A 23,304-nucleotide genomic window follows, 5' to 3' on the forward strand; every position below is an offset into this window, starting at 1 on the left:
CACGCTGTTTGATCTAAAGTTTTAAGACGGAAGCAAGAAGCAAAATTTTGTGATATTTTAAGAAAAGGTAAAGATTCTTGATAAGCTTGAACAACTAGAAAGTAGGTGGAAGGTAGCAGGACAATTAAATATGAGTGAATCTTTCATACGTATAATCAAAAGTCAAGAGAAGGCAATCCGTATAAGTCCAGGGGGGTCCCAGAGGGATGATACCATAGCTGTATATGTTAGAAAAGTAAATGCAAAGCTACTGTATTAAAACATATATTAGAGTGATGATCAGATTTCGCAGGATAAATTGTCATCTTCAATTTTTAAGCTATAAATGTAACTTATTGTATCTACTGTAGAGTACTCTTACAGTGCAGTGCTTTATAATTACTACATACTGTATGCACAGTACTGTTTTATTTTTATGTCTCTCTCTCCCAATGTTCATTGATTTTGTGCATCTTAACAGTATTTTATGCTGAATAATGCAACTTTTTAAAAAATACTGTAAAAATTCAGCTCTTTATGTAAGAAACGGTAATACATAGTTAAAATATGGTCAAAAACAGTTTAAAAGGTTTTTAAATGTCTAAAATGACTGGGTATGTTAATACAAAAATCATATACACAACACTTTTCCACAAAGCGAAATTTTGACTTACGCGAGGAGTCTTGGAACGCATCGCTCTCGTAAGTGGGGATCTGACTGTATATGTATTCTATTGTGTTAGTAGACTATGTTCAGTTCAGTACTTTGCTCGTGTGAGCTATACAAGTCACTGAGACAGAGATGCTGAATTTTGGATTGGTGGCTAGTGTAATGTCTAATTCAACTCTAGAACCCAGGGGCGACAGTAGAATCGGGTAAAATTTTCTAAGGACTGAAATTTTTTGAAACTCTGACAAAGCTTGACCGCCCCCCTCTCCCATTTCATTAAAGTATTTAAAAAAAAAACCTCTTAAATGTTTTTTTCAAACTAATTTTTCAGTTTTATAATGTGTTGTCAGCCCAAAATTTCGGAAACGGCAACCGAAAATGTTCGGGTCACAAACACCCCTGGTAGGACCTAAACTCTTGAATTTATTCATTTCCTTTTTAATTTAAAATGTGTAACGTAACATTCAATAATGAAATATTATAACACAGCTTTCTGTACAATACTTAAAAAAAAAAGTGTTTTTAATCTATTTTTGTATTGTGTGTTCTCAGGCAAGGTACGTGTTGTCATTCATGTGAAAATGTTTCCTTGTGATTTTCAGCCGCATTTTGCTTGAAGGTAATAGACTTTAAAGGTCTTGAATACAACTTGATATTATGGTTGGATTCTAGAAATATAGTTCAGTGGCAGAATTTTCAGGTTCTGCATGTGATGCAGTAATACCTGGGAAAATACTTTTTCTTCTTCCTCTCTCCAATTTTTAATGCCATTCAATCATATTGATAGAATCGTGAATATATTTCAGACTTTCCAATTTGATTCATAGGAATTCTTAGAATACCGATTGTTAACATGTTCATTATATGGAGAGGTAGTAACTTAATGGGGTTAAGAATAGTGTTCATAATACTGGTGTGCTATAGGGTGTAGACAGAGAGGTCAACCTATGTTAAGTCTATTTAGTTTCGCCAGGACCATCAAAATGTGTTCAGAATATCGGGGCACTCACATTAGAGTGTTTAGATAGAGGGAGGGGGGGGGGATAATGAGTTTACATGATGAAATAACCAACTGTTAAGTAATTCATTTCATTGACTTGTCAATATTTTGTAGTGCACTTTTGTGGTTTTTCCCAAAAGATTAACAAAATAATCACTGAAAATAAAATACATTTAAAATACTACTAATATTTAAAGGAATAAAAATTTCAATAATAAATATTTGTAATAAACACTAAGGCACCTAAGGCAGCCCTATTAAAAAGAGAAGAGAAAAAAACATTTCATAAATTGGCATGAAATTGATGTTCAAAAAATGTATACACTTACCCACACTTGAGATTTAATTTCTAAAATTTTATCATTATATTCTTGTTCTAGTTTTATTCGTTCTAAGATTGCTTTTTCTTCATATTTTTTACAATTTTCTTTCGTAAGCCCATCAGTGTTAGTCTTCGTGCTTCTGAGATTTTTATTTAAAGTTCTAATATAATTTGAATGCTCTTTATTGTGAAACAGTAGCACATTTTGCAAATTTTTTATTTCTGTATCCAAACGTTTTTTCTCTCTGTTAAATTTTTCTGCTGTTTTGTCTTCTGCCATCTTCCTTGTTCCTCTAATGATTTGTGCTGAAATTACAAGATAAAACAAAATGTACAAAAAACAGTAACCTACAAAACTCCTCAGTCAGGAGCGTTAACAAGATCAATACATACCATATGTAGGATTAAACCATTCACTTGCTTTTTCCCTTAGTTCTTCTTTTTCCCTTTCTAAATCCCTTATGTCAGAATCAATGCTTTTTATCTTCTTCAAGAATGAACAAATAATTTTATGGCCATTAGCATAGCTTGTAAAATACTGTAGAATTTGATCGCTTGACTGTTTAATGTAACGTCCACCCTTGGAGAAATAAGTGAAACTACAGTAAATAAAACTTGAGACACTATGCAAATTTAGGCACTGAAACATATTTCATTATTAATGCAGAGACAATAATTACCTAGTAAAAATAAAAATTATTAAAGAATACTAATGTCAATGCTTTTGAAAGTTTTAAAAGGCCTTTTTTTAAAGTTTTCTTTAAAAAATTGAATGCTACATATTTACGAGACAAAAAACAATGCTTGCTTATTCACAGAAGAGAAAACAAAAACACTTAATACAAGTGCGATGACCAGCCACAGGTTCTGGGCATATCCTAATCCATTTCTTAGTCCGCAATGAAGATCAATTGCCCTCTTAAAGCGTTATACTCCTTTGCTCATTACAGCCTCGTCTGATGAGCTGTTCCAAGTCTCCACAACCCGGAAGTAGCAATTTTTCCTACTTTCCAGATTATCCTGAGATTGGAATAGCTTATAATAGTGACTCATTCTGCTTAAAGTAAATTTTGTTGAAAAAAAAATTATATGCATATATATATATATATATATATATATATATATATATATATATATATATATATATATATATATATACATATATATATATATATATATAGCTTATAAAAGATTTGAAGATTGAAATAAAATATCTGATCACTAAGAATTACAGGGAGAACAGGAAATTAATTAATAAATAATAGTACTCATCAGAAGTGGAAATTCCATTTATGGTTGAAAAACCAAAAATATTTTAAAATAAACTGAGAGAGGAATGTATAAGTTCCGAATATAGTAACCCTTCATTATATTTCACTTTTTTGGGGACAAAGAAAAAGCGCAATATAACCAAGGTCATTAAAAATAGTTATCCATCCAACATATAAGGGACGTTCAAAAAGTAAGTTACATGTCACAAAACATTAGGTCAAAAAACACTTTATTGAGAAGTATGCTGCAATACAATATGATACAGACACATCACTCTATTTTACTACAAAATCAAAACGACTGGGAAGTCGTTGCAGACATTCATCGAACCGTAGCACTAATCGTTCAATGCCCTGACGACAGAAATCCGCTCCCTGGTTCTTGAGTCAGCTTAGAACAGCTGTCTTAACCTGGTGACTGCTGGTAAATTCTCTTCCACCCAAATGTTCTTTGAGTTTGCCGAACACATAAAAGTCGCAGGGCGCCAGATCGGGACCAGAGTAAGGAACCCATCGTGAACACAATTTGCGATAATTCAGTTGGGGACGGCAATGCAATGAGCACTGTCAACAGATATTCCCAACTCCTGTGCAATGTGTGCTATGCTCACTCTGCAATTGCTGAGAATTATGTCTTCCACCCACTGCACCAAGTCAGACGTGCTCACCGCTGTTGGCCTTCCTTGCCTTTCTGCATTGGTTACGTCTGTGTGACCATCTTCAAACTGTGGGCACCACTTCACAATGGCTGGACGTGACAGTGCACGTGGCCCATACATTGCCGATAAATATTCATTGGTTTTTTATCTTGGATGTTCATTTGATGCATAACTGATTTAACTTTTAGTACCATCTAATGCTTTTGCCAAAAAGTCAACTTACAAAGCGGTTTTTTACAATACTCCAAACCAAAGCTGGTGTATATTAGTGGTCAAAATAGACAGGTGGTCAAGTTACAGAGATTTTCCTTCATTTATATAAGATAGGACTAATTCCGTTCCTGACAAAAGTGGTCAACTTAGACAGGTAGTCAACTTTACAGGTTTTACTGTATACATATATATATATATATATACATATATATATATATATATATATATATATATATATATATATATATATATATATATATATATATATATATCGATTGAATAAAACTACATCAACCTCAGCGAAGCCGCAGGTAAAATCTAGTTTTGAAATAATTTTGGACTAAATTTAAACTAAGACTAAACCGCTAAAAAACTAAGCGGTAGGATAATTGCTACAAGAATAGCAAGTAATCATAAATATTAAGACATATTTACATAAGACAAATTGAAACCTTTTCCCATCCATTCATATAGAGCTATTCTCTTATAAAGAATTCATGTTTTAATGAATGAATGCAGCATTTTAACTATTAAAAGTAATTAAAAAAAATACTTATGTACACAAAGTAACTCAATTTCAAATATTTTCATTATTTAGAGGAAAAAAATCCTAGATTATGTGCGTAACTTAAAACTTTCAAATGAAAAACAAATGTTAATAGGGGGATAAAACATCCTAGGGCGGGGTAACTTACTGCAAAATACCATGCTTTGCCACCAATCTTTGAGTTGAACCGTTCTACTAATGTGGTCACTCATCTGGTGTGCTAATTCTACATTACCCACCAGTTTGTTTGGCTCTCTTGGCTCCCTTAAGAGGTTTTTCGCCTCCAGCTGAGTTACTTCCTATTCCGGTCTGATGACTGCTAAAAAGCATGAAACTGCAGTCCTTGGATGGAATGATTGAGCTGGTGGTGCATTTTATGAATTTCTAACCTAATTTAAAACTTTACATCTTACTCCTATATGGGCTAGTTGGTTGGGTGACTAGAGCAACATGCAGTACCTCATTGAAAGCTTTTTGAAAATCAGTATGAATAATATCTACACAAAAAGAGCATCCATGAATCTTACACAAAAAGAACTTAAAATTATCCTAGACAGTTATGTTTTTTAAGAACAATGTTTATAAAATATCATAAAATGAAAACTTTCATACAATTTTACTTACTTCTAAAAGCATTTTACATATTTCTGGATCCGTCGTCTCAATATTTCCTTTTAAGCCCACTAAAAAATATTTTACAATATAAATTCAAGATTTAGAACACAACAAACATATAAGCTATAAAAAATCTATTACATAATGTGTTATTGTTATTATAACATAAAGTCACATAAAAACCAAAAAAAATGGCTTCCATCCTTACTGACAGTTAAGATAACTAGTCAGCTGTGAATTATTCAACTTTGTCTTCTCTTAAATATCATATACAAAGCTGCCAACTGCTACGAAAAAATTGTAGTTTCTACGAATTACAGCTTTAAACTACAAAGCTATGAAAGTGGGTCCAGAAAATACGATTTTCTGTTTTTTTAATTTATAATCCAAAGAACGCAAAAAGAAAATTTAAAAGTCATAAACTGCATGAAAATCAAATTTCTATACTTGTGCTGCCGGTTTAGTTTTTATGCAGTTTATGGGTTCTTCAGCAAAAAAGCGGGAAAACTACCAAAAGCATTATGATGAACATAAAAGCACTTGGCCATTTCTTATTTCATCTTTAAAGACAGGTTATGCAAGATGTGCTATTTGCAATATCGATTTTTCAGTTGAACACGGTGGTCGAGATGATTGCCGTAAGCGTGTTACTTCAAAAAGACATGCCGAGTGGGTGAAAGGTACAGCTAATTATAATCAAGAATTTATCATCTTAAAATATACTGTATAAAATCTTTTATTCCATATTAATATTTATTATACTACATTTGAAATTTATTAAGTATCATTATTTTGTTCTTTATACTGTTGACAATTCATCATTGTTTGATACTGAAGCAACCCCCCCCCCCCCCTGCAGAATGCTGCTACCATTTTGGATTTTCAAAAGTTGGCAGCTCTGGTTTTATACACATACATACACATCTGCTTTACAGTGGTGGACAAAATTATAAGAAACCTATCTTAATTTTTGACAGATAGTAAAAGAAAAGAATCAGAGTGGGGAATGATGTAAAATAAAACTGCTGTTTCCATTTTTTTTGCTTTTGAAATGTGGCAGCTATTTAGAGAGTATTTGCTACATTTCAAGTTTTTAAATCCATGACTTTCCATGACTTCTGCTATTAATTTCCATGACTTAGGGGATGCAGTATTTTTAGGAAAGATATTTTTCAAAAGAATGGTATAAAATAATATGCACCATATAACTGGCATATTCTATTGTCATCTTAAATGTCTTAACCTTTTTTTTAGCATTATATAAATTCACTCCTGCACATAAATGAGGATTTTTAAGAGGGATATAAGCTTAAATTGATACTTGCAAATGCATTAAAATTTTGAGGTGAACGTGGCAAAAAGACAAGTGCGTAAGTCTTTAATAACAAAATAAACAAACGAGAAAAGCTAAAAATAATGGTAAACCCAAATTCATTAATGTCCATGAGTTAGAATCACATAATGGACATTAAAAAAAGCAGCTAAAATGCTCATATTTTACATTTGTTGGGTAAAATTTGATACTTATGTATGATTTAGCACTTAAATTTCATCATTAATTCCGAGTTTCCATGTTTTTTGAGCATTGTTTGCTGAAAATCTAACTTTCGATGACCCATTTTGATGAGGGTCAAAATTCATAACTTTCTATGATTCCCCAGGCGCAAATAGTGTAAAAAATTACTTTTTGGGCATAAATTTGACAGAATCAAAAAAAAAAAAAAGTTTAGAACAATAAATAAGCTGATGCAGAAGGGAATAAATCAAAAATTAGTTATACATGTTTTTAGAGCCATAATTCAAAAAATGCTAGAAATTTATCAAATATTTGTGATTTGGTTCAAAATTTAAAGTTATTTTATTTCCTCTAATTAGAGAATAACAGGAATAATGAAAAAAATTGAAACATGTAGTAATCAAAAGAGCATATTAAGACACAATTATTTGACCTTGTCCGCAAGTTATCAAATACGTTATGGACCTTAAAGTCTGCCGAAATTTTAAGAAAAGAGCCAAATTCAAAGACTTGGTGAAAACTTATCAAGCAATTTCACAGTCGGCATCCATCGATAAATTGCGAGAAAACATGTCTTTCATTACTTAGTGAAACTGGCTTAACTTGGTGACAATTCTTAAAATTTCGGCAGACTCGAATATCTCATATTTCGATAACAGGGGACGCGAGCAAATAATTTATGAGTGGCAGAAACATGTTTTACAATGTTCTTCTGGTGCTATTGTTTAATTTTTTTGTGGTTCCCTGGTGGGAAGTAATAAACATTGAGAGTTTCAGATACATGTTCCTCTGACAGAAACAATGAATGTATTTTATTGATTTTGAATTTCAGATTCATTATGAAACAAGAAGTTCTGTCTAGAACTAAACGAGCCTACTTTCCTGTATACCCATACTACTTTCTAGTACCTGATCAGTATTCTCAAAAATAGCTAAAATCGCAAATTGTTTCAAACATATTTTTTAAATATTTTAAGCTAATTTCTAGGAATAAAATATTCCTCACTCATCTAAAATATTAGTTGCGTAAAAAAAAGGAACGAATAAAGTAGCAGCACCTTTTAAACAAATCAGCTAATACACTTTTTTCCCATCAAAATTTTTTTTAACAGCTTTCAAAACGGAAGAATAAGAATTAAAATTAATAAGCTCATTAAAATAAATACATCATATCAAAAAAAAAAACTATTTTTCCCTTGTTGACAAAAATAAATTTTTAAATGAATTAATTAATGCACTTACCAAAATCAATAAAAACAATAAAATGTTAACTTTAAGAAATACTTTTCATTGTAAAAAAAATCGTCTGCGCATATCTTTATGTAGAAACATAAATGACTTCGAGTTTATTCGCCAAAAACTGAATACCTAAATTAAAACTTTAGCGTGAAAATAAAAACAAGTCATATTAATAATAAGTATTCCACAGTTAAAACCATAGCTACGGAGTTGGAGTCGGAGTCAATCTCATTTTGAGATAAAGGAGTCGGAGACGAATATCCAAGAATCGGAGTCAGTCATTTGTCCTCCCTGTATAAATTTTTGCCAAAGCTAAGAAATCAGAGTAGAAGTCGGGGAGTCGGAGTCCGATTAATTGTCGGGCATAGGAGTCGGATTCGGAGTCAGGCGCCCCTAAATTCTCGGAGATGGAGTCTGGAGTTTGGCGTCAAGAGCTATTTCCAACAAAATTTGTTTGGAAAAAATCTGCCTTCAAGTACAGAATCTACATTGACTTCAGTTTCCCTGTAGGCACTAATGTTAAGGGATTTGAACTGTTCAAAATTGAATGGAAAATTGTTCAAATCAAAAAGATCTTTTATATACACTTTTTTTATCAAAAGCTTTTTCCTACAAAGTTTGTTTGAAGCAAATTCGCCTCACAGTTCGGAATTGCCTTGAATTTCCCCGTAGGCGCTAATGTTAAGTTTTTCGGAACTGAAAAAGTGAAATATGGGAATGAGGTGTCCTCGCCGAGATCTTTCGAACAAAAATAAGTTTCTCCAAATCGGACTATTTATTCAAAAGTTATTGGGGGGAGGGGGGGGGGGACAGACAGACAGACCGACAGACATTTTTTCCCATCTCAATACCCTACTTCCCAATTTTTAATTTTTCAATATTATTTAATTATTTTACTTATTTTTGACTTTTTTTTGTTTTTCATGAAATTTTTAAGATGCATTAAGCCTTCTTTCATGCTTTTTTCTTCTTTTTCTGACTATTACTGGGAAAGTAGGCTAAAAAAGGAGGGAGGGGAAAGATAAATTACCTGTTATTCCTAAATAATAGAAGAACATAGTTAAAAGCCATATAAAAAGTTCATTTTTACTGCTACTAGGCTGGGTTAAACCATTGGTATTTCTTTTTTCATTAAAAAAAATGTAAAAGATTAAAAAAAAAAAAGGAATCAAGGAGACATCCTCAGCCGACTTAATGAAGTCATTTTGATGCCAGAAAGCAGGAGAGAGCTATTATATTGGCAGTTATCGCTTATTCATATTCCTTTCCTTCTAAGCTATTAGTTATTGAATGTGAATACTGATTTAAAAAAATAAATAAATAAATAAATAAATAAACAAATAAATACCCTATTTGCAATGAAGACTTATTTATTTATTTATTATTTGAACTAAATTCAATTAGCATTTTTTAAAAATATCCATTCAAATTTCAAAAACAAATTATTTTAACATTTATAGGCAATACTAATGTACTTCAGGAAATAAACTAATTCCATTAAAACATAAAATTACATTCTAAAATCACAACATAAAACACACTTACATAATTCTTTTATACTTTCCACCTCATTTCCGAAGAAGTCATTGGCACTCCTCGCACTAAATGGTTCGTCAGCAGAATTTTCATTCACATTGGATGAAAATCCTGAAATGTCATTGATGCGCTCAGAATTAGTGAGTGTTTGCCTTCTTCCACATGAAGTTGGCAGTGTAAATGATTCTGGATGACTTTGCACATTGCTCTGTAGTCCTGAACTACATGCTGGTTGATCACTTAGTTCCTCATGGGATTGTTCTAGCGTACCCACTGACTTGCGAACATTGCCTCTTGCTCCACTGCAAGACTGCAAATTAGCAATGACTGGCTGAGAAGTTGAAAATTTTATCGATGGATTGGCTTGATAATTCATTTTCTGCTGATATTGCAATGTTACGGAATCATCAAGACGATGAAGAGACACCCAAGGACTATATGATATGGAATTAGACACAATATGCCAAGGGTAAGATGACCATGAATTACCAACAGTTTGATAATTGCAAAAACTTTCATTTTGATCAGAATTTGGAGCAGTTTGTGGTTCACAGTTATCCTGAAATGCATCTTCATTGGAAATTCCTGCAATGAAAGAGAAAAACAAAAAATAAAATATTTTATGATATAACTATCTTTAAAATAAAAATCACTTTCCAAGCTTTTTGCAGGGTTTTCACAGTCAAGGAAGTGAAAAGAATAAAATACATAAAACCGAATTAAACACAAGTTATATTGCAAAGAGAAACATGAATTCAACACTTTCAGGGATGTGTTAACTGAAACTCACTTTCAGAGCAATCTTTCAAGCAGGAAAATGGTGAATTTGGAGCAGCAAAATGATGAGTTTGGAGCAGATTGGAGAAGTAGAATTGTGAAAATACAGCAGATTACAGCACTAAAGATCTCAATTTTTGTATCAAGTTGGAGCAACAATATATCTCACACATAAACACCCATATGGGTCATTCTCCAGAATGTAACTTTTGAACAAAAATCTTTTTCAATTTCGAAACTTTGTATACTTTTTCTTTTCTTTTAATTCTTACACAAAAGTGTTACTTACTAGAAGTAACCATAACTAATGGCCCAGCTAACTTCCAATTATTTTACTAAAAAATAAAAAAAAATTAAAAAATGCCTTGTTCACGGAAATTAAAAAAAAAAAAGAAAGAAAAACTTTTAGTGTTTGGAAATTGAGGCCAACTTAATATCAAAGTAGTAATTTTGTTAATTGTGCAGACAATGAGCTATTTTAATGATTAGTGTGAATTGAATATTAAGCTCTCTTAATTAAACCATGGCTTGATTTTTAATTATCCTTTCAGTTCAAATGGGTGTTAAAAATGGTATAATATTAATATATTTCAAAATTAGTAAATTTAAGAAAAATTATTTTTGAATAAAAAACAAACAACTTCAAAAAACTAAGACAAACTAAAAAGTGAAAAATAATTGACTTACATACGATTTCCTACCCAAACCCATAAATCAAATTTATTTTACAATTCCAGTACAAAAATCAACTAAACTAAGCACCCAATTATAAAATAAGCACTGTTTATAATTACTATACTAAAAATTATTTTAATACCTAATTAATTATATTTGATCTCTTATTTTTTAATAACCTTTTGAAGTCAGGGCCCCCTATAAGCTACTTCCTAACGTAACTGAGTAAGTTTAGCTTTAAAAGTTTAGTTAAATTAGTGTTTAACTCAGGATCCAGTGGGTTGTCAGTTACATTAAGTAGTACATAGTTTAGTAATACATAGCAAAAGCTACGAAGAATTTTTGAAAAAGCTATTTATACATTTTTAAACTATCACACGTCATATTATGACTCACACCATTTGCATTGGAGGCAAACATCTCAACAATTCCTGATCAACAATTCATGGAACTTGCTATTTGTTTTTTCGGAAAAGCGTAGCCAAAAACATCTCAACCATCAGGTGCAGTGGTTGGAAAAACTACATTTTTTTGTAGCGAACTACAACTACTTTAAGAAAAATGTAGTTAACTACAACTACTTTTTTCAAAATGTAGCAACTACAAACTACTTTTGAAATGTAGTCGCTACTTCGCTACTTTTAAAAAAATAAATAAATAAAAACATACACATACACACAGTTTGAGGATTGAACAAAAAGAATTCAAAAAGTGGTTTAGACTAATAAATTGGCTCATTTGAACGTGGAATTTACTAAGAATTATTTATTCCTTCCTTCCTAAAATTAGCTAATTTGTTATTCGAAGCATTTTTTACGAATACAGTGAAACCTGTGTAAGTTGGCCACTCGCGGTGCGCTACTTTAGTGGTCAACTTAGAGAGGTTGATTTATATGATAAGGGCTAATTCCGTGCTGAAAAAGAGCGGTGTACTTGAACAGGTGGTCAACTTACAAAGGTGGTCAACTTCACAGGTTTTACTGTATTCGCTTTAGGAAAGGATTAAAAGTTGAAAGAATGGGGTCGTTTCCAAAATTTTAAAAGTATTTTTTTTTTTCTGAAAGAGCTGCTTTTAAACATAGGCTCTGACCTTTTTTTTATAAATTTGTTTACGGTTAACAATTTAAAAAAATTACTTAAATCGCAGCCTTTCATTTTTTACGGCTTCTGCCGATGACATCACAAATGATGAAATGCCATTCACTGTTGCCATTCACAGTGCAAAATATTTAATTCGCATCTGAATTGGCAATGATATGGTTGATAGCAAGCGTAGAGCACAATTTTAATTCACTGCTTGATTATCATAACGTGGTAACGTAGTAGAAAGATGCGGCAAAATGCATCATTTGTGACGTCATCAAGACCATGCCTTGTTTGAAAAATCGGACATTTAAAAAAAATAATTGAAAAAACTGTTGGGAAAATGAAAGTATTTTCTGGGTCCATGTTATTTTTTTTTTGCTCATTCTATCCATTTCAATGGCTTAAAGTAGTACTTTTGACTGAAGGAAACCACCCCATTCAAACTTTAAATTTTTAATCCATTCCTACAGTGAATATTTAATTCAAGAAGTGCAACTTGGCTACTTGAAAATATAAATAGATGCAGTCATAATTTAATTTTAATTTTACACAGACATACATATTCATAAAATTGATTTCAGATGATGAAAACATTTCTTAAACAAAATTTAATTATCATTATAGGAGTTAATTTTATAGGGAACTTATATTTTTTCATTGATTTTGAGCATCAAGTTAGTGGTCCGGGCCTGGACACTATCTCCCTTTTTTTGCCACTGATAAAATGAAATAAAAGCATTTTTCAATTTTACCAAAAGCCTCAAAAACTAAAATATTTAATAATTGACTTTTATTAGGTTAATGTATCAACACACTCAATCAGTAAAAAAAAAAGAAAAAAGAAAGAAATAGAAAAATATCGAAAACGGTACTAGTCTTTATAATCAAAAATTAATAAATATTCGAAATATGAAATGAAAGCTTACTTCTCTTCAACGTATAATTTTAAACTACAGTGAACTCGCGTGGCAACGTGATTCGATTTATGCGGAGTTTTTCTCGAGTAACGAATTTCGGAACTAACGCGAATTTCTTACCCGCAACACACTTAATATTAGTTTCGTGAATAAACTTTCCCTTTAGCAATCACTGCAAGCGGAAGTTCCCCACCCCATACTAGTCGAAACATTGCTTTGTCAGTGTACAAGACGCTCCGCTTCTTTTTCATCCTAAATATGAAGTTAATGATATTAATTCCCATAAGTTTATCTGAAGTTCAAAAATTGAAGGAAAAATAGAAAGTTTCTGACAACTAATGAAATGTTAAGATTTTCTATATGCTTGAACAACTAAAGAGTGTGTAGAATATAATTACTGTATCCACTGTACAGTATTATTGTAATGTTGCATTTTATTATAGCTACATACATGTACAGTACTGTTTCACTTTATGCCATTCTCCTCCATTGAATTTGTGCATCCTAATAGTGCTTTTATTCAATAACACAGCTTATTATTATTATTATTATTTAATACAGCAAGATTTTAGTTTTCTATATTCGGTAATATGAAGTTAAGAAATGGGTTAAAACAGTTTGAGGGACGTTTTTAAATGTCAAAAATTACAGGTATGTTCATGAAATTCGTATAGATACCTTTTTGACCCCCCCCCCCCCCTCCTGTCAGAAAACACAAACGCGGTACTAAATTGGCAGTTATCGCTTTTTCTTTTCTTTCTAATCCATGCTCTATTCAAGGCGAATATTTGGGAAAAGTGAAAATTCCGATGCCAAACAAACTAACAGCGTCAATTGATGGAACGTATGGCACCAAAATAATATGTCTGAGGTCAGCTCGAATTTTTCAGAGTCTTACAAATTTGATTGGTGCAAGTTACACTTGCGTAAAACTTGCACCCGTCAGATTCGCTAGAGATACCGCTTTACTTTACTTTTTTTTTTGAAAATTTATTTAAAAGCAGTTTCCAGAAATCGCTACAAACTACTTTTTTTTGTATTGAACTACTCGCTACTCTACTTTTTTAAGAAAGTAGTGCGCTACACTACAAACTACTAAAAAATGTAGCTATTACAGTAGCGTCACTACTTGTAGCACGCTACTTCCAACCACTGATCAGGTGTGACATCATACCATGACTTTGAAGTTGTCTAAATGTGTAGGAATCAATGTTTGGCTACCCGCTGCCAAGAAACAGGTCATTGAGTGGCAAAAACGTAAAGAAGATAAGTTTCAAAATACAATTCCACATTGCTTGAAACGTGAAATCTTAATGAAACGGACTCCAAGATATCATATAAAGGCTTTTAAGCCCAACACAAACTACAACTTTTAAGAGGTAATGCAAATCCGAAATAAAAAAATCAAATTTTTCAAACTACCCTAATTCACATGTTTTGATTTGTGCTGAATTAACTTACCATTGATGAAAAATATCTCTGTGTGTGTGCATCTATATTTGTGTGACAAACGCTCAGAAATTACTGCATGACATTAAATGAATTTTGGTATGCATTTTCTCAATTAAAAGTATTTTAATTTACTTTTAATTAATGTAGAAGATTTCCAAGAGTCCCAATTGTCCCCTTATAATAATGAAGATTTTCAAGAGTCCCAATTGTCCCCTTTGCAATTCAAACGAAGAAATGGACATTCGTCACCTGCACACTTGCATCCTGCTTTCCAGACGTAGCCTGTGTGACCGTTATTGGGAAGCAAGAGAGCGCATCGGCAGCTAAATATTTCACTCTGTTGTTCCTGTATTGTTCCTTGTTCTGTGTATTGTGTTTGTTTTTGCTATTTTGTTCTTTGTAACCTTTTCTTGCTGCCAGCCATTAGAAATAAAAAAAAAAAAAACTTTCAATTTATGTCTTAATTAAAAGTAACTAAAAAAGCAACAAGGATGGATGATATGTGTGTAGGAATATGCTCAAACTGGTCAGTCTCTCCTGTCACATGGTGGATCAAGATTTTTAGTAGAAAGTGATTTTTTGTTAAGTTTCACCATTCTATAAGGGCATGAGAGCATCAACACAATTTTATTAAACACAAGAAGTTCTGGGAATCCTTGTTGCAATGTTCATTCTGTCAGCAGTACCCTTTGTTTTGTTAAATGAGGCAGTGAGAAGGAAAGGGATGTAGGTGATAAAATTAAAAATTTGGAGACAACCTGTACAAATGGTAGGAAACCTTTCCTCTCTCTTGGGGCATGATATAGCACCAGTAGCTCTGGTAGGTGCTGCTACACAGCATTATTTAGAAAAATACTTTAATGAAAGCCTACCTAGAACCTTATCTTTAAACGTGTTTTGCTCAAAACTTGAAAATGTCTATAGTGCAGCTCTGGTTAGTTGAGCTGAGACCTTGACTATGTTTACCTGTTTCAGAAGAGTTTAGTGAAAAATAGACATGTTATTGGCTGGGATTTCAGTTGGAATATTTTTGAAGAAATACTAAGAAAGTTTCTCAACTCAATTTACCGCCAATTATCCCTCCCTATTTTCCGAAGGTAAACATTGTCAGAGTCAGAGTTCAACTTCTCAAAGCCTCACAATACTTACATCCCTTTGCTTCTCATTGCCTCAAATATGCTTGCATATTTATTTTAGAGTCATCTGGAATGGTATTTGAAGCAGATTTCACTGACTTGACCAATGACAATCCTTTGTTGCAATTAAGATTAAAAAATTACATATGTATTGAAAGAGAAAGCCATCCAGAACACTTTTTAAATTTTAAGGTTTAAATGAAACTATAATGTAAAAATAGATAGTGCTTGGGCTTCTTGGTGCTCTTGAACACTGCAAGCGCTACTTATCTCATCCAGAGGGCATAGGAATTCCGGCCAAATTTCTACAAAATATAGAATCCCGTCATGTATTGTATCTTATATATACTCTCTTTCACAAAAGTGATAGCAAAAGTAAACACAAGAGATTGCTGTTTTATATCTAACATTTGCCACAGCCCTTCATGCTACAAAAAAACAATACATGCAATAAAAAAAACTTTGTTTTTCATTAATCTTTCTGATATAAAAATTCAAAATTAGGTAAGTTTGGAAATTACTTGTTGAAAAAACTACCTTCAGTTCAGTTTTTTTTAAAAAGGTTTTTCGATGCCACAATGTTATGCGTTCCACTGAGGTTGTGCAGTAATCTTTTAACATCCTCTTTCTGTTAACAATACAGTAAAGCACTGTTTATATGTTTTTATCATTTATAAGTTTTTTAAATTGGGCTATGCAGAGACCAATACACATTAACGCATATCTATCATACGTTTTTTCCTTCACACGCTTGTTACATACAGTCCCTTCAAAAACATATAAACGGTGCTTGACTATAATTATTTTTTCTTCTTATAAGTATGCAGTACAAAGCCAACTGAACAAAAGTATAAAATTATTTTTTGTAAAATTATGTATTATTTATATATAATATTATTATTATTTTTTTCATTGGTATTATTTATTTTCGCACATTGCATAACATTAAAAAGCAACATTCGTGGATTATAAGGCACTGCAAATTATCCCCGACTTTTGTTTTAGCATAATAAAGTATACAGTAGACGCTGGTTAATTGAATCAGCTGCTTTATGGAATCAAAACTATTTAGAACAAACGTTATCCATATAAGGGGCAGCCACTGTACTTTCATTCAGATTAATCAAAAATAAAAGAAAATTAGAGCGAACCTTAGCGACACCAGGAAAAATGTGAAACACTGTAAGACTGGAAAGTTTTCACTAATTTTAGTGTGAGTCATAATCTAAAGTCCGTAAAATTCCAAATCTTGGAAAGGTTGTGGTCCCGAGAATTCCAGATTTAGGGTCTCATTACATAAAAACAATTCTGTAACATTTTAAAAAAAAAATTTATGTTTCAAAGAAAAATTATAAAATTGTTAACAACAAATGAAATTTCTACTCACCTCTTATGGATGATATAACAATATTCATTCCAGAATCACCTGAAAGAGTTTTAAAAAACTAAAGTAAAATAATTGTTAACTATAAGACAAATTTCAAATTTGCTTCTTTGCATTGAAATTTACTGATTTTTAAAAACTGAAAAACAAATACAACAAACAAAAAATTAAAAGTTTGATCTCCAGCCCCCCCTGCCAACCTACGAGAAAAAAAATCCGGAAGATATTTTTATCCAGAAGATTTTAATGCAAAATAAAATCAGACCGGACACCTACTCCTTTTACATTTAACAATATATTAGTTACGAATTTCATATCAATTGAACTTACTTTCGTTTAGTAAATATTACTTGTATTGCGTTTTTAAAAGTCTGGAAATAACGTTTTTTCTCGTACTAGTTTAAATCTCGTACTAGTTTACTAATTTTGAAAAAAAAAAAAACGGTACTCTTGTGATGCTCCTGTCCTGCAAGTGATAAATAACTATTACCGCCAAATAAATATGATGCTTGTTTGTTTCTTTGACAGAAATAAAACAGTTGAAAGTTAGTTTGGTTTACAATTTTGCTTATTTGTTTTATGCAGTGGTGTTGTTGTAAACTTCTCTGAAAAAGCGTCAACCTTCTCAGAAAAGGCGTCGTAAACACTTTTCTCCCCACTCATCTATACATATAATAATGATTTATTAAACAATAACATACAGTGAAATGAACTAAGACCAGCATAGGATAGTAGGGGTGGGGGAAAAATTTGATCGCTTCAGATAGGGTTAACAACCTCAAACTTTTCGCCACTTAGTGTCTGGCGGTGCAATGTTTAACTGTCATTTTAGGAGAAAGTTATATGGGCTTGATTTTTCGATGCTAGAAAGGATAAATAACTTTAAATAAACTCTTTTTTAAACAGTTTTTTTCTTTAGATGCCTAAATTTTGAAAGATGCTATCTTTTTACATCCGATATTATGATCATATTTTATTCCTTTTTGAAACTAACTTTGATTTATTAGGATGCAAATCAGGGTTGGCTTTTCAGGGTTCATACACTTGTGGTTAAAAAAAATTCCCTGACTTTTCCAGGTTTTCCAGGTTGTTTTTTAAAAATTTCCAGGTTACTTGCTCCATTCAAAATTAAGTTTAAATAGCAATATTTTCAAAATAATTAAAATTGTTTAAAGTAGCAATGCGGAAGAACTGAAACTTTTCTCCATAGATTTAAAAAAAAAATATTTTTTTTTCTTTCCCAAATTTTAAGTTTTTTTAAACACTTTCAAAATTGTGTTAATTGATTTACTAATCGTTGAAAACAAAGTGCTTCCAACTTATTTTAGCGTTTTCTCGATGTCATGTGTCATGAGCAGTGTCGTTTTGCTGTAGTGGAGCAGCAATCTTTTAGCATTTGCTTTTGATCTTTTGGTTCACAATACTCCTTTTTATTTTCTTATTAGTATGTACCACAAAACATATTGAGCAAAATACAAAGCTAATTTTCAGTATAAATATGATTAACTTGTTGCATCGATCGCCATACCAGAAAATGGGCCAATGCCAATAATCTTTTTTTTCTCTTTAGCTTATTAAAGAATGCTTCCATTCAAATTTTTCTTTTCTAGAAAATAATTAATTTTTAAAAATTCATAATTTGTTGCACATTTTATGTTATTTTAAATAGTTTACATAGAGATAAACATCCAATTCTGTTTTTGGAAGTTTACGTCTACTTCCATCATGCAAACGACCAAATATGGCGACTAAGTGAAAAACTTAAGATAATAAGTAGATTTTTGAATTCGTAGCATAAAAGTAGTTATAAATAATTAATAATCCTTAAAAAACTACAGTTAAGTCAAAATAGTCAGTTTTTAGCACATAAGGGTCTAAAGCAATTAGAATTAAAAAAAATTGTTCTGAAGATAAATTTTCGCATTTTTCAAGAAAATAATTATGAATTATCCGAAAAATAAGGCACATTTTGCGTTGTTTTCAATAGTTTTCATAGCAATTAACATCCAATGCTTTTTTCGGGAACTTCGGCACTTAAAAAAAGTCTTGTGTACTTCCATCTTGGGAATGACCAAATATGGCGGCTGCGCCCAAAACTAAGAAGTAATTTTTTGAATTTATAGCATGAAAACAATTTAAAAATAATAAAACTTCATGAAACTAGAATTCAGTTGAAAAGTTTTTAGCACAAATTGCATCCAATGAAATGAAGATAAAATTAAGTTTTAAGAACAAAATTTTTCATTTCTCAAGAAAATTATTTAAAATAATAATAATAATAAAACAATTTTCAGCACATTTTGTGATACTTTCATTTTTGCAGTTAAAGAAAAAATTCCAATTATGCTTTGTTTTTGGAAACTTTAACATTTAAGGATCGTGTCTACTTCTATCATGTGAGTGACCAAAAATGGCGACTACGTTTCACACGTAGCTTAAAAGACTTTCCGATTTAAAAAAAAAACGATTTTCCCAGATCCCCCCCCCCCACCTCCATTTTTCAGGCTTGTGCTTCCGAAGCAGTAAATTGTCCTCTTCCCTGTTGAGTTTGTGCATAATTCTTATTCACCCCAGGAATTATTTTCTTGAGAACTATTGAGGGTCAAAAATGGCGGCTGCGAAAGTTCTTTTGGGTCGCCACTTTTTTAATTGCCAGTTTCATTTTGCCTCAAAATTTTTACAATTTAGGAAAAATAGATAAAAAGGGAGATTAGATCTCATGAAACAAAGTTCCTGGGAAAAAATTGGAAAAAAAAATTTGGGGGGCAAATTTGATAAATTCCCTGACATTTCCCTGACATTTTTAACTGTTTCATTTTCCCTGACAATTCCAGGTTTTCCCGGTTTTCCCGGAGCGTTCGAACCCTGCTTTTTGCCGGCAGAAACTGGTTTTTGCCCTGCCGGTGGCAGAAACTGGTTATAACCGGTAAAAATCGGTAGAAACTGGCAAAAACTAGAAAACGTTTTTAATAGCTCTAGTAATTACTTAATGACAGGCAATTAAGTAAAATAAAATATATAACTCATTTCGTCATTGCAAAACTTAATATAATAGTTATTTAATAATTAGTGTAAAAATATGTTAAATAACAAGACTGACATTTCTAAAGCAAAGTAAAATTTATCGTAGTTGAAATTGCTATGTGTTAGAAATTTTAGCCTTGTAATGTTGTAAGTAACAAATTTTTCAGTTTGTTTATAATTATTTTGTTTGCTTTTAATATAAAGTGTGATATATCAAATATTTAAATAAATACAGATTTTTTTTATTTCATTAAATTCTAAAATTCAGAAACTTGTCATTTTACACTTAATATAACTGAATAAAGCTATTCTCAAAGAACAAAGAGCTCTCCCCCCCCCCCATTTTGATTTCTATGGAAAGCTAATAATCCAATTATATAAGTACTAACACAGCCTTCAACTTTGCTGTATGTAAGAAACAATATAATTGGTTAGATTCACTGACTCATAAATGTAAAGAGTTTTATTTGTTGAAACTAGGGGTGCAACATGGATGTCGATGTTTTGGAAACATTGATTTTTTTGTTAAAACATCCATGTTTTTAACATCGATGTTTTACTTTCAATGTTTTTGGACTATCAATGTTTTGGTTTTGATGTTTTTTCGATGCTGATGTTTTTGCATTTTAATTGAAAATTATCATAAAATTTTGCTCCAATCTTCTCGCTAGGTAAGTAAGTTTACTTATGGAGTTGCCAAAAAAAAATCATTTTTTGCACCCGTTTTATAAGAACAATTTTTCTGCGTAGAGGATGATTTTTGGGAAGATCACTACAAGATAGTAAAAGATTAACTAGAGAGTAAAAAAGAGATCAAAGCTATTGGAAGAACCTGACACTGGTAGTCTGGTGCCAGAACTTGCAGTCTATTTCAAGGCTCCAGTCCTTAAACTAAAGGAAAATCCTGTACGCATTTGATAGTGATGGAAACTTCTGTTCCATCGAAAGAGATGTTTCTCAGACTGGTGGGATAGTCTGCGAAAAGAGAAATGCCCTTCTGGGGGGACAAAGTAAGGAAACTTCTTTTTCTCCAAACTGTCAACACCAATATTCGGGCTTACTTATCCATTTCCTCCAACAAGTCCTCCGTCTATTACCTTAAATTTGTGTTTAATTATTAACTAACAGTACAACACATATTTCTTACTCTTAAAAATTATTGTTAGAGGTAATTTTGTATTTTTAAAATAATTATCACAACTTTTTCTCATCATTCAACTGACGGTAAGTGCATGATGCATTTTTTCTTAGATTCTTGTTTGATGTAAATTTACTTTTAGTTTAATTCAGTTTGAAAATATTTCCTTATTACTATAACTAGATTGTATTAACCGGTGCTTGTCTTATTATCAATTTTTGCCCAACTATAATACCAAGCTGTTGCGAAATTATTCTTATTAAATTATATTCATGATTTGAGGTTCAGTATTTTCAATATATTCGTCGGATACGTATTCTTTTGTATAGCTTAAATTAGTGTAGTATATTCAAAAATGTATGTTATACATTGATAAAAAGATCGATGTTTTAATTTCTAACATCGATGTTTTGATGGGTTTGAAAGAATCTTCTCAAATTCTTCCTTTGTGCACAACAAATTAAAAAATTGTTTAGGTTTGGAAACAGCGTCAAAACTTGTATTTTGTTACAGGCTGCTGCAGTGTGAAAACAATGTAAAATTTGATTTTGAATGGTGATAGTGTTGTAAATAAATTGTATTTGGGTTAATATTTAATTATTTTTCTTATACATTTTCTATTGTATGTCAGGAATTGCATTTATGTCATTTTTTGAGTTTCTGCCAGTTTCTGCCATAAATGTGGCAGAAAGGGGTTTTTGCCATGCCGGTTTTAACCGGTTTCTACCAGTGGTTTTTACCGCCTTGGCAGAAACCTGCCAACCCTGATGCAAATAGATGAAAAGTCTCTTTATTTTTGTAACAACACCTATTTCAAGTTTTTAAAACAAAATTCAATTTTCTTTTATGAGTCAAAAATTAAGTGCTGAATCGATGGTTTATTTATTTATTCTTATTTTGTTTCAACTGTGTGCAGATATAAATGATATGTTTATCATAGGACTCCAAAATAGTTTTATCAAAAATATTCCTTTTACAAGCCGTTTTTATACTTTTCATGCCTTCATATTGAGGATTGCAATCTCTTTGCATCTGCTATGGGTATCAGATTTTTCGAATTTCCAATAATTAGTATGCTTTGTTAAGAGACAGGGTCCGTAATCTATTTCAGAAATAAAATGAAGGAGTTTCGGAGGAGTTTTGAAAGAGTAAAATGAGATTTTGAAGGAGTACTAATATAGGCTGTCATTAAATGATGTTGCACTTTTTTCAACATATTTGACCGCCTCCTCCCTTTATCACAAAGCCTCAGACTTCACCTAACTCCTCATCTTGTCACATGTCATATTCTTTTTATAAACAGTATTGTTACAATAAATGTGTGATGTCACTTTATGACACCCTCCTCACAATTTCATGAACCCATCTCCCCCTCAAGACATGACATCACTTGTGGATGACCCTTTTTACTACATCATAACTGCGATTTAAGGTTCTCAAGTTGGGTGCCGCGAAGTATCCGGGTTTTTGTGGAAATTCCCTCCAGAGCTAACAGGGCTTGTTAAAGAAAATATTACCAATACAGCATCAACAATGACTTCACTAGAGAAACTATACAAGTTTTATTTCCCAAACATTCAATATGTGAAGCTTTTGCAATGCAGCAGATATCAAAAGTCTTACGGCTAATTCTTCTCTCACTCACTATAACATGTTACGATCAATGGTCGTTCAGTTTCCAATAAGAGGCATCCCCATTATTTACATTTCGGAAACAAAACTTCTACAATTTCATTCTTCAGTAAAATCAGCATTGTTGCTGTATAGGTACTCTATTTGTTTCAAAAAAAAGGCTTCCAAACCCCGGAAAGAATTTTGATATGTGTATATGTTTATAACAGAGATCGACTAGGGTGCCATGAGTGGAGAAAAGTTTGAGAACCTCTCTACAAAACAATTGTTTTTTTAACACAATCACTTATGTATTTTTAAATATTAAGACAACCTGAGGTTTGCTGCTGTGGTGGAAGGAAAAACAATTGTCATAAAACTTGAAAAAATAGCCAAGCACCAGTTAAGCATGCTTTACTTTACTTATGAAATGTCTTAGTCGTCTAATAATATTTTTACCTTCAACTTTTAAGACTTATCTGTGATCAATTTGTAAATCACATCATTAAGAAAAAAATAAATGTACAAAATTTACTA

At 31.6% G+C, this 23,304-nt stretch overlaps 1 protein-coding gene across 1 annotated transcript in view; it reads right to left on the reverse strand.

The window, feature by feature from the left end:
- The window catches only part of LOC129216368 (uncharacterized), a 100,147-nt gene that overhangs the window by 12,378 nt on the left and 64,465 nt on the right, over positions 1-23,304 (reverse strand). The window contains exons 13-17 of the mRNA XM_054850582.1: positions 16,998-17,036; positions 9,577-10,152; positions 5,286-5,344; positions 2,365-2,551; positions 1,979-2,277 (exon numbers count right to left, since the gene is read on the reverse strand). Coding sequence (XP_054706557.1) covers positions 1,979-2,277; positions 2,365-2,551; positions 5,286-5,344; positions 9,577-10,152; positions 16,998-17,036 — 1,160 coding nt within the window. The remainder of the gene's footprint in view (positions 1-1,978; positions 2,278-2,364; positions 2,552-5,285; positions 5,345-9,576; positions 10,153-16,997; positions 17,037-23,304) is intronic.

The sequence above is a fragment of the Uloborus diversus genome, chromosome 2 (assembly GCF_026930045.1).
Source record: "Uloborus diversus isolate 005 chromosome 2, Udiv.v.3.1, whole genome shotgun sequence".
In the NCBI taxonomy this organism is placed as follows: domain Eukaryota; kingdom Metazoa; phylum Arthropoda; class Arachnida; order Araneae; family Uloboridae; genus Uloborus; species Uloborus diversus.